The sequence below is a fragment of the Medicago truncatula genome, chromosome 3 (genome assembly GCF_003473485.1).
Source record: "Medicago truncatula cultivar Jemalong A17 chromosome 3, MtrunA17r5.0-ANR, whole genome shotgun sequence".
In the NCBI taxonomy this organism is placed as follows: Eukaryota; Viridiplantae; Streptophyta; class Magnoliopsida; order Fabales; family Fabaceae; genus Medicago; species Medicago truncatula.
In genome coordinates this window covers 9,946,396-9,959,596 of record NC_053044.1, presented here as the reverse complement: position 1 = coordinate 9,959,596, position 13,201 = coordinate 9,946,396, and the positions used below count along the sequence as shown (strand labels likewise).

The 13,201-nt window shown below is 34.8% G+C and overlaps 2 protein-coding genes across 2 annotated transcripts; both read left to right on the top strand.

Moving 5' to 3' along the window:
- Positions 1-1,894: 1,894 nt before the first annotated feature.
- On the top strand, positions 1,895-2,983 carry LOC11446774 (F-box protein SKIP23). The gene is made up of 2 exons (XM_024778675.1): positions 1,895-2,441; positions 2,781-2,983. Exons 1-2 carry the CDS (start codon positions 1,895-1,897, stop codon positions 2,981-2,983), a joined length of 750 nt encoding a protein of 249 aa, XP_024634443.1.
- An 8,092-nt stretch (positions 2,984-11,075) lies between these two features.
- On the top strand, positions 11,076-12,149 carry LOC11441771 (F-box protein SKIP23). Its single transcript, XM_003599128.1, has one exon. It carries the CDS (start codon positions 11,076-11,078, stop codon positions 12,147-12,149), a length of 1,074 nt encoding a protein of 357 aa, XP_003599176.1.
- The last annotated feature ends 1,052 nt before the right edge of the window (positions 12,150-13,201 follow it).

Sequence of the window (13,201 nt, the reverse complement as noted above, 5' to 3'; positions counted from 1 at the left end):
ATTAGAGATACCCTTATCTGTTATAATCTGAAATATGTGTCGTTTGGTCTAACTAGAGTAAGCTTGCTAAGCTGCATAGAATATATACAGCTTTGCAAACTGAGAAAGTTGTGATTTCAGCTTGTTTCAGGGGCTGATTAGAGCATCCGCAGTCCGTCTCCACTGTTGTGCGCCTGTTCTCCTGTTTCAATTGGTTTTTTCCTAGGGCTCGGGTCTGCTTTGCACTGAGTAGATTGTATCAGTGTTTTGTAGTCTGTCAGGTGCACCTGTGCTGCAGTTTGTTTGGTGTTGCTGTTAGCATTTGCTTTGGCTTTATCTTTTTCTTTCCTGTTTGCTGACATTCCTAGTCGAGTCTTGATGCATCAGTTTTGTATTCTTTTAGCCCTCCTTGTTACAACTTGTTCCGGTAAGTGGCCTATCAGTATTAATTTTGCCGATTCAAAAATAAAAAATAAAATTGATGGTGTAAACTGAAGTTGAATTGGTGATCTCCGTCTTAGTTTCCTTGGATATAAATATTGAAGCAATTTATTTGATAATTCTCAATTGTGTGTAGAAAGCAGCAGTTTATTGACATATTTATTAGATTTTGTTTTCATGTACCAAAAAGGGTTATTCTATTTTCTTGTTCTTAATTTAATTGAACCATATATGATGTTCGCATTTTGAATTGCAGCAAAATTTTCTGAGATTTCATTGTTAAATGAAGGTCATTTTTCAGCTTAATTAGAATTTTCCCTTTATCTCCTACTAGCTTCTCAGAAATAGGATGAGTGATTCTTTCTCTCAGTTACATTAATGATTTTACTTTGCTATTCCATGGGAAGTTCTCTGTCACTTTATGGTTGCTTTCAGTGTTTGCTATCATTTCCAATTTCTGCATATCTCCCTCGGGTTCAGTGTTCAACTACCTAAACAATTATGTTTGGCATGAATTTATACACAGATAGTTCATGCACTCATATAAAACTAGAATTGAGTCATCGTGTGCTGAGTACACAAGAAGGTAGTTAATTAGGTAGTTGAACATTCACTTTTTGCAGGTACACAAATTAGATCATGGCGTGCACGAATTTGCTGGACTCAAGAAGTCTGTGCTTTTTATCGTCGCACCTTCCTCCGCAGGTGAAGGGAATGACTACCACACGCACGAAAACCCTTGAAATCCATGTTGTATAGTCACATAAAATAGTTGTAGGTTAAAAAGTTGAAAATTCTAACTAAGCTCTATATCTACAATCAAAGTTACGTAGGTAAAACCAAATGATTGTTTGACGAGTTCAACTTCGTCACAAAATCCGTGGATGTATAAAAGTGTATAGAGCACAAAATAATTGTTTGTATATACTTGATGCAATAACAACGATAAATTTAGTTTTACCTAGATCAAGACACTTTACAAAGATCATTCAATAGTAATTAATGATAAATCGATATAGATTTTATTTTTGTGAGAAAAGTAAAAGCCTAGAAAAATTGCATATATAAATCGATGTTCACGTGAGAAAAATTGTTCTTTATTTTTCGGTGTTAAGGATTAGTGCAATAAAGCCTAGAAACTTGGTTGTTTAAGGTCCAATATATTGAGTAAAAACAAGGTCATTACACAATATCGTATAAAATCGACAAAAAAAAAAATTGAGACCGAAAAATATAATAGCTTAGTATAGTTTTTTTTCTTCAAAAGTTCGGAGGGGTACGGAATTTACTGGTCCTTTTTCTTACTCAATCCCTGAATACAAGCATGTTTATCCTGCTACTATGCCATTGGAAGAAGCTTTTACTGTCTCTAAGTTATCCTTGAATAGTAAATTTTCAATCGTGTAGCATATTTCACTAGGGTTCGTTACTGTAAAAGAAAGGAGAATCAGTAACACACAGCACTACAGCAGCCATGGCATCGACTGACTGGTGTGAACTACCAACTGAGCTTCTGAATCTGATATCACAACGAATTGACGATGAACTTGATCTCATTCATTTTCGATCGGTTTGTTCAAAGTGGCGGCGCTCTTCCATTTCAAATCACAATCCCAATTCTACCCTCAAGGTTCCACAACTCTCATATAATCTCTCTGATACCTCTTCTCCGTTTTGCTGCCTCTTCAAACGCACTCTCTTTTTCATCAAACCGCTTCAACACCATAAGCCACTTCGTCCTTGGTTGATCAGAGTTACCCAAAACTCACATGGCAAAAAACTCTTCCACCTACTCCTCAATTCACTCTACTTTAATCATCGTTTTCCTCGTGTTCTTGACTTCAACAAACACTCCGTCCTCAATTTAGGAACAGATTTCATCATGGACTACGGAGACATTAATCGTCGTAACTATTTCTTCTACAACAAGAACCGTGAAAAGTTCCTTGCAATCACGTGCAATGGAGAAAACCCTATGGTTCTCGGCATTTCGGAATATTTCCCCCATCCTATGCTGTTCTGTTAGCTCAACAAATTTTGGAAACCAATTTCCGACATGTCAACTAAATATGTAGATATTTGTGTGTTTAAAAGGAGGTTTTATTTGGTCGACAATACTGGTCGGACAGTTACAATTGAATCAGACTCGAGAGTCCAGTTAGTGGATAATCCTTTTATTCATGGAGATATAAAATTACTGGTGGAGAGTGAGGGTGAGTTGTTGTTAGTTAATATTTATGAGAATCTTAAGACTTTTGATGTGTTCTGTCTTGACGAGAAGAATAAAAAATGGGTGAAGTTGACGAGTTTAGGGGATAGGGTGTTGTTCTTCGTGAATAAATGTTCATTTTCTGCTTCAGCCTTGGATATGTGTGTTACTAAAGGGAATTGTGTTGTCTTTATTGATGATGATGCCTCCAAGTTACATGAGAACTATGTTTATCTCTTGGATCGAAGTCAGCTATCGTCTGTGTCTGATTATCGCAAATGTTTTAACTATGTGTCTGATGGTTTGGAATATCTCAGCTTGTTCTCGGCACCTGAATGGATAGTCAAAAGTTAATTGAATTCGTAAATGAGTATGCTATCTTGCATTGAAAGGTTTGTTATGTGCTTGTGATATTTGCATTATTGTGCTTCGTTTATGTTATTAGACCGGGGACTGATGCTTGCAGTGCAAATTAGGTGTCTAAATCTCACTTCAAATATTTGGTGCAGTATTTAAGTGACTTACTCCTTTCCTCTTAATATAATTTCTATTTGATTATTCTCACCCTTTATTTAATTTACTTTATCACTGTACATGTTTGATAAATTTTAATTTGTTGATGCAAGTGTTTCTTGTCATCCTTGGCTTTTTCAGCTATCAAGTCTTGATTGTGCTGTACATATCTGATTACAATTATTTGTGATAGCTTTATCTCATGTATTTGGATGAGTAAAGAGCCTGCACATGTGTTTTTAATGTTACTGCATAAACTAAAACGCATAATATGCTTCTGAGTCCGTAATCAGAATCAAAGACAAAATCATAAACTTTACATCATACCCTTTACTAGGACTATTTCCGGGTTCAAAGCACAAAACTGAATGTTTATGTTGATGTGGTCTCCTTTGTTCCTGTCAAAGTTTCCTTAATGTTGAAATACCGGGGCAGTATTATGGTTCCATCATTTCATTCCCTTCCCAAATTCTCAAATTATCAGTTCTCTTGTCATATTAACTTTTTCTCTATTGCTTCAAGTCTTCATTTTTGGAGAATTCACTTGTTTTTGTTTTTCTGTGTTTATTTTGGATTATGATATGTGCATGTCATGCTGTGTTGCCAGTTTGTGCTACTTGAGAATTCACAGGTTTTGATTTTATTTTGTTGTGGAAATGCATTTAGAAAACTTGGTAAAAATCTGTTGATTTGATTTTGTTTTTGGGTACAATATGATATGATGCTTGTATATTGTTAGTGGTGTCAGAGGTATTTTAACTACGGCATCATTGGTATGACTTTTGAAATATTCTATTTTTAGTCATATCAAATATTCTATTCTATAATATTTTTGTGGGCAAACCATCATTTTGTCTCTAGAAGTGCAACTCATAGTCACATTGGTTTTGCAAACAAATCCATAATTGTGTTTTTAATTAGTAAGTTTGGTCCTCAATTTTTTTTTTTTTTTTAAAGAGGTCCTCAAACTTGGATACATACTTTCCAATAGTCATTCTGTCTTAAAGTAACTTTGGAAATTCCTTTCATAGTCTTGACCTAGCAGACTCTGGAAAGTACTCGTCTATGCCTCTTAAAAAACTCCCAATTGACATCTTCATCAAGAAGTTCCATATTGAGTCAAGCATTACTCCACCAGTCTTGACCTGGCGCTCATATACTTTCTCATTTTCAACCTATTGATGTTGAAACTCTCTTGGATAATCGAACAATACACAACAAACTCATTTGCATTGACAAACAACATCAACATTTCTAAATGAACCTTACCATCGTCATTGTATTCAATTTTTTATCTTACCTTCTTAACTGCGTCGAGAATAACATATTTTCATACTTGTTACTAATTTTGATAACATCAATATTAAACAATGTTAACTTTGATGTCTATATCCAGAAAACAAAGTTAAACTACATTCAATGGGTGTAGCTCAATTTGTCAAACAATTCGCTTGTGGCCGAGGATCTCGACTCAATCATTGCAGAATACCCCTTTGAGGAGGGGTGCACAATATTAAGTTGTGACATAGGCACTTGAACACAGATTAGTCTCATTGTAGGACTATGGTTATGCGAATATTTTGTAGATTTAAAGACATTCGTCTTGACAGTTATCTATGGTGATACACAATTTACACTAAAAAATGAGTTAATTTGAACCCAACGAGTGTGACTTTGTTGTTTAAGTGGTGAGCTTCTTGATAGTAATAGAAACAAAACCAACTTAGTGAGCACTAACTAGATTCTACCTCTAGTTTGACACAAAAGAAAACACCTGATTCTACTTAGTACTGACTTGGCTCTACCTCGAGTTTGACAGAAAAATTGCAGCAACTGTAGTATTCGTTCCCAATACCGCTTTATCTATATCATTCCATAAATCACATGCACCCCAAACTTGGATCGAAAACAGACATTAAAAAATGACGTGGGCATTGAATACCTTTACCTTTTAGATGTGCTCTCGTTGCAAAGCAACCGCGACACTTGCAACAAACTTGGTTTTTGACTTACGTAGGGGCTTCCAATTGCTGAATTCGAGACCAATGCTCGGGTCGCCGTAAATGAGATGCATCCACAAGTTCTATATGTACTTTGAACAAACAGAGACACCACAAATTTCGGATGTGTTTGAAATTTCCATCCTTGTATGCTAAGCATGGCCAAGTTGAAAGTTGTAAGATCCTTAAGCGCCATACTTCCAAGCATGAGATTTGTGAACAACAAGATTTTCTTATTATCATCACATGAGAGGGGATTTAGTTTGTTACAGAAAACCCAGTCATTTAATTTGTTTAATTGTAGAGGATTTTGAATATAAAACTTGCATAAAACTATTATTATACTATCAAAGTAGTTTTCGATCTGTCTGCTCACCATGACGCTCTTCCGTTCCCAAAAATCATCATCTCAATTTACTACCTTCCACAGTCCAAAGTCATTCCAGCAACAGGGCTTACATCTTGCCTCTCTTCAAACGATCACTCTTCCTCATCTAACCAGCCTCTAAAAAAAAAGCCCTAAACCGCTCTTGGTTAGTCAAGATCGGTCGAGAGTCATATCACAGAAATTGCCTCTTCTGGAACCCTCTCTCACCTGACAACAGACTCTCTATTCTTTTCCGTCAGGTTGTCGATTTTAACCGATATTGCTTTCTATCTCAGGGCGATGAGTTTGTCACGGTGACTTCCCTTGAAAATATTCTCAAAATGCCCTTTCTCTCAACTTAATCTACGAGCAAAAGCTCGTTGCATATCACACTTTTCATTACTACAACGGAAAACGGTATCCTTCTTCCGCTCTTCTGACTATTCATGTTTCCGGGAGACTTGCTATTTTCCAATACATTATTGAGAAGTGGACAATAATTCCCGAGGTGCGGTTATGTTGATGTATGTGTTTTCAATGGGCAGCCTATTGCTGTTGATTCTACTGGTCGCACTGTCACTATACAGCCACAGGATTTAAGTTTTGTTTCATATAGGTAAGAAATTATTGGTGGAGAGTGATGGTGAGTTGTTGCTTGTCAATAAGTGTGTGGTTTTTTTTTTTTTTTTTTTTTATGTTGATGGGATTGGAATGGAGAGGGTTGTGAGCTTTGATGTATTTTGGCTTGATAATAAAGAGAAGAAGTAAGTGAAGGTGAGAAATTTGAAGGATAGGGTTTTGTTTTGGGGGGATGATAGTACTTTTTCTGTTTCCGCTTCGGATTTGGGTTTGAGAAATGGGAATTGTGTGATATTTAGCAATGATCTCTGTGTTCATTACACCACCAGGGTCAGCGTCAGTGTTTTTTGCTTGGATAAACGTCAGATTTTACCTAATTTCCCTTGTAACTCCAAGCTGTTCTGGCCTCCTCAGAAATGGATCGGGTTGCATTGAAGTTGGTGAATTGTGCTGGAAATAATCAACACTTATGTTCATGTAAACATCAACTTTGTTTCTGATGCTAGATTGGATAAAAAAAATTCTTTTCAAAATGAACTTCGTTGAAATGTTCTTACGATGTCTCGTGTTTATTCAAGGTTAGTTATGCTATTTTGATTTGATGTTTTGACCAAATGCATTATTATCATGTTATGGTCTATAAAGTTGAAACTTAGTTGATCAGTTACACTGCATATCTCAATTGAGTTTACTTATATGTTGATCTCGACTGCTGACATTAAAAAAAATTAGTGTAAAAGCATTTAATTGTTGAGGGAACAAACTTCTTCCATTATGCTCATTCATAAAGTTGACAATGAATATTTAAAGCACCAAATTCTTGTTTAACGTATTTGTAAATTTGAAGCTGATTTATTTCGTACTTTTCTTTTTGAAACGAAAAAAAAAAAAAAGAGAGTACATATGCATTGGGAATCCCCACATTGTTTTGTCATGTGTATTTGAACTAGATATAATTATGACCATGTTGTAAAAATATTAGTGTTGTGTTTTCTTTGGCTTTGATACTTGATAGTTATTGCTGCTTTTGCAAATATCTACAATAATTGCAATTAATTAATAGAGTTAGGTTATGTTTCAGAAGCGTTTATATCCTGAAATGATATAGAGATCTTGTTTTTGGTGCTGGGTGCTTGCAGATTTGAATTAAGCGCATTTCTTGCAAGGGGCTTTTTGAACTCAGAAGATGCTTAGTTAGAAGCAATGTTTGATTTATAGAAAGAAAATTGAAAACAGATCTCTATGTACTCTGCTAGAATCTTTATTTCTCCGTTGTTATTGAAAATTCGATAGTGGAGTTAGACTTGCATTATTTTATAAGTATTAAAGCTCATATACATGCGTATATTTGTTATGAACTTATGATCCATTAGAGATACCCTTATCTGAGAGTGCAACTTAGTTTTAATGACCATGGTTTTAAATTTTCAAGAAAGTAAGAATCGATTTCGTGAAACTGTTCGTATTTCTTCTGCTTACCCTCCAGATTTACTGTCCTTTGACATTTACAACATTATAGAAGGGAGGAACTAAGCAATTTTCTCAACATCTCCTTATTGGTTATAATCCTTAGAGTGCAGCAGGGACACCGGCCACCCTGGTCTCGCCTCATCACTTGCCTCTAATAGATATAGGAAGTAGAATGGGGATATCAAATAGATTAGCTTCCGCCTTTTTGGTGTATATAATAAGAGTAACCTGCAATAAGATTGACTATTGCATTGGTGGACTGAATAACTTAATTTGTAAAGCCTAAAAAATAAACTTGGGCTTGAAATTATATATGGGAAAAAAATTCATAAGGAGCAGTTATCTTTTACAACCTTGAGAACTAAAACTACTTCAATGATTCAATTATTGTTTAATATTAATTATCTAATATCAACTTAATTTTTTACCCTTTCATTAGAAGTCTAAGATCATGCAAATATATAGCTTTACATTTGCAATTAAGACAAACACTAAGGTTAAATTAAGAAGAACAACACTCCTAATGGAAAAAGAAGATTGATAAGTGCAGCATGATATTTAACGCATGGGATTCATTTGAATTTAGTAGAAATACACTAGCTAATATTGATAAGTGAAGACTTGAATTTATGGGGAACTCTTCGCTGATGAGAACATAGGTTATGTATAATGGGACTGCATGTTTCTACCTTTCTTAGAGAACAAGATAGTATGAAGAAAAATCTCTGTCTTTATTATTTCTTAATATTGCATTTCTTGTAAAAATACTGCAGACATCGTGCCCATAGACATTAAGGAGACATAAGTTGGAACAATATAACTCGGTCAGACATTAAGGAGTTTTGGTGCTGGGTGCTTGCAAATTTGAATTAAGCACATTTCTTGAAAGGGGTTGTTTTACAACAGACTAAGAGTGATTAACTAGCTAAGGAGTGTCCAGAACTCAGAAGATGCTTAATTAGAAGCAATGTTTGATTTATATAAAGAAGATTGAAAACAGATCTTTATGTACTCTGCTATGATCTTTATGTGTACGTTGTTATTCAAAATTTGATGGTGGTGTTATACTTGCATTATTTATTTTAGAAGTATTAAAGCTCATAGACATGCGTATATTTGTTATGAACTTATGATCCTTTAGAGATACTGTTATCAGTTATAATCTGCTATATGTGTCTTTTGGTCTAACTAGAGTAAGCTAGCTAAGCTGTATAGAGTATAGACAGCTTTGCAAACTGAGAATGCTGTGATTTCAGCTAGTTGGGAGTTGTTTCAGGGGCTGATTTGAGCATCCGCAGTCCGTCTCCGCTGTTGTGCACGTGTTCTTAGGTCTGCTTTGCACTGAGTAGATTGTATCAGTGTTTTGCAGTCTGTTAGGTGCAGTTTTTTATGCACAGTTTGGTGTTACTGTTACCGTTTGCTTTGGCTTTATCTTTTTCATTTCCTGTTTGTTGATATGCCTAGTCGAGTCTTGATGCATCAGTTTTGTATTCCTCTAGCCCTCCTTGTTACAACTTGTTCCGGTAAGTGGCCTATCGGTATTAATTTTGCTGATTCAAAAATAAAAAATAAAAATTTATAGAGTAAAATGATATTGAATTGGTGGTCTCCTTTGTATCTGTCTTTGTTTCCTTTGATATAAATATTGACGAAGCAATTTACTTGCAATTCTCAATTGTGTGTGTCTAGTTGCAAGTGATTTTAATAAATTTTTCATCTATAGATACCTTAGCTGAAAAATATTTTACAAAAAAGGTGGCAGAGATTTAGGATTTTTCAACCATTGCTGCTTGTAAGCTTGTCTCATCTGAGAGTGCAACTCTTACTTTTACTGTCCATGGTTTTAAATTTTCAAGAAAATAAGAATCGATGTCGTGAAAATAAGAAAATAAGCTTGTCTCATCATAGACATTAAGGAACTTTTCTGTTTTGTTTTCTCGTATGGTTTTGATGTATAGGAGACATAAGTTGGAACATTATAACTCGGTCAATCGGGAAGATTTGGATGGTCCTGTTATACACATGAATGATGTCGGTGCTATTAGTTGCAGCAAAGCAACATTTTATGCAATTTTTAATAATGTTTCAAATTCTGTTTATAATATTTAGATTATATTTTATTTTAATGTATCAAAAAGGTTATTCTATTTTCTTGTTCTTATATTAATTGAATCATATAGGATGTTACTATTTTGAATTTCAGCAAAATTTTCTGAGATTTCATTATTAAATAATAGTAGTCATTTTTCAGCATATTAGAATTTCCCCTTTATCTCCTAGCTTTTCGGGAATAGGAAATCTGTGATATACCATACTTTCATGTTTTGTGAATCTTTTCTTTTAATTGTTATTCCATTGGAAGTTCTTTGCCACATTATTGTTTCAGTGTTTGCCATCATTTCCAACTTCTGCTTATCTCCCGCGGTTTTAGTGTTCAAATACCTAAACAATAAAGTTTGGCATGAATTTATACACAGATAGTCCATGCACTTATATAAACTAGAATCGAGTGATTGTGTACACAAGAAGGTAGTTAATTAGGTATTGAACATTCACTTTTTGCATGTACACAAATTAGATCATCGCGTGCCCGAATTTGTTAGACCCAAGTCTAAGCTTTTTATCATCCCACCTTCCTCCACGGGTGAAGGGAATGACTACCACGCACACGAAAACCCTTGAAATCCATATTGTATAGTCACATAAAATAGTTGTAGATTAAAAGTTGAAAATTGTAACTAAGCTCTATATCTACAATCAAAGTTATGTAGGTAAAACCAGATGATTGTTTGACAAGTTCAACTTCGTCACTAAATCCGTGGATGATAAAAGTATAGACTACAAAAAGATCGTCTATATATAGTTGATATATAATAACTACGATAAATTTACTTTTACCTAGATCAAAACACTACAAATTGCAGTGAAGAATCATAAATTAGAATTCTAGTTAAGGATTAAGATTCTTCTATAAATGGGAGAAAAACATATTCTTTATTTTTCGGTGTTAATTAATGATTTTAGTTAAAGAGTAGTGTAATAAAGCCCAGGAACTTGGTTGTTTAAGGCCATGTCAGTATAAAACATCGTATAAAGTCCACAAAAAATAAATATTGAAACCGAAAAATTATCATAATAGTATAGTTTTTTTTTTCTACCAAAAGTTCGAGGGGATCATGGCATCTGCTGCTTCTAGCTCCATCCCTGAATACAAGCATGTTTATCAACATTTTGAGACAAGAGTGATCAATGAGAAATCAATATAGATTGGTTTAGCAGAGTTTTGTGCATCTTGTACGTTTGTGCATCAATGCCCTATCTATAATATTGAGCAACCAGGTTTACAAAAAAATTGCGTAAAAATAAATGATTTACAAAAAGTGAGATTTTAAAATAAAATTATTGATTTTTTTACTGTCTTGAAGTTATCCTTAAATAGTAAATTTTCAATCGTCTAGCATGTTCTACTAGGGTTTGTTACTTTTAAAGAAAGGAGAATTAGTAACACACAGCAGCCATGGCGTCGACTGACTGGTGTGATCTCCCAACTGACCTTCTGAATTTGATATCGCAAAGAATCGACGATGAACTCGATCTCATTCATTTTCGATCGGTTTGTTCAACGTGGCGGCGCTGTTCCATTTCAAATCACCATCCCAATTCTACCCTAAAGGTTCCACGCCTCCGACTCTCATATAATCTCTCTGATACCATCAACAACACCAACACTTCTCGGTTTTGCTGCCTCTTCAAACGCACTCTCTTTCTCATCAAACCACTCCGACATGGTAAGCCACTTCGTCCTTGGTTGATTAGAGTTACCCAAAACTCACATGGCAAAACCAGACTCTTCCACCTTCTCTTCAACTCAGTCTACTCTTCTCATGGTTTTCCTCGTGTGCTTGACTTCAATAAACTCTCCATCCTCAATTTAGGAACCGATTTCATCCGGAAATACGGAGACATTAATCGTGGTAACTATTTCTTCTACAACAAGAAGCGTGAAAAGTTCCTTGCAATCACGTGCAATGGAGAAAACCCTATGGTTCTCGGCATTTCGGAATATTTCCCCCATCCTATGCTGTTCTGTTACCTCAACAAATTTTGGAAACCCATTTCCGACATGTCAACTAAATATGTAGATATTTGTGTGTTTAAAAGGAGGTTTTACTTGGTCGACAAAACTGGTCGGACAGTTACAATTGAATCGGACTCGAGTGTCCAGTTAGTGGATAATCCTTTTATTCATGGAGATAGAAAATTACTAGTGGAGAGTGAGGGTGCCTTGTTGTTGGTTAATATTTATGAGAATCTTATGAATTTTGATGTGTTTAGACTTGACGAGAAGAATAAAAGATGGGTGAAGTTGATGAGTTTAGGGGATAGGGTTTTGTTCTTTGTGAATGGATGTTCATTTTCTGCTTCAGCTTCGGATTTGTGTGTTGCCAAAGGGAATTGTGTCTTCTTTATTGATGATGCATACAAGATATGTACTTATTTCCGTAAATATTGCGTTGGTCCAAGTCAGCAATTGTCTGTGTCTGAATATCTCAGCTTATTCTCGGCACCGGAGTGGATTGTCAAAAGTTAATTGAATCGTAACAGAGTATGTTATCTTGCATTCAATAGTTTCTTATTTGCTTCTGATATTTGCATTATTGTGCTTAGTTAATGTTATTAGAGTGGAGACCGATCGATGCATGCAGTCCAAATTAGGGACGTCTGCCCCCACTTAAACTGAAGTGTTGTCCGTAGATGTCTAAATCTCAAATCGAATAATCTAATTTTAGAATGTTTGGTGCAGTGTGTTGATTCTTTCCTCTTAATATAAACTAGCTTCTAAGGTAGGTGTTTTGATCACAAATTGACATTCGGTGATGTGGTTGTGGCGAGTTAGGGGTGCATGCAAGGCACTATGTCGATTAAGTCAGTAAGAGAGAAAAGAGCGAGATGTTTTAGGATAGAGAATGTGTACCTCGACTCGTGATCTAAGAATCTTTTGATACCGTCGTCGATGTGTGACTGTTGGGTTCCTCAAGTGCTTGGCTACTTATAATGCTAAATCTTGTACAAGAGATAGAAAACCTGTTTGCTTTATTAAAAATTTTCCTAGGCATTATTTATTAGGATTTTGATCTTCACAATTATAGATCCTAACAGGAAACATTATCAATTTATGCCGGGGATATAGAGAGAAAGATGACGAGACAAAATATCTAGGTTCAAGCGCAAAATATTGCAGTATTATTGCAAAAAGTTATCATTTTGAATTGATTACTCAATTCCCACTACACATTTTTTATATATTGAGAAGAGTTATGATTTCTAATTGATTATTCTCACACTTTATTTAATTTACTTTATCATCATAGATGTTGGATAAATTTTAATTTGTTAATGCAAGTGTTTCTTATAATCCTTGGTTTTAGTCAGTGCTATGTGAGAATTCACAGGGTTTGATTTTCTTTAGTTGTGGAAATGCATCTGGAAAACTTGGTTACAATCTGTTGTGGAAATGCAAGAATAATTTACATTATGTCTTTTGTTTCAGGAATAAATTTAATTTTTCCTTCTCTTTTATTACCACTGTGCCTGTTTTTACATTACTTGACAATTGTCATCAGAGGTTGTATATCTTGGTTG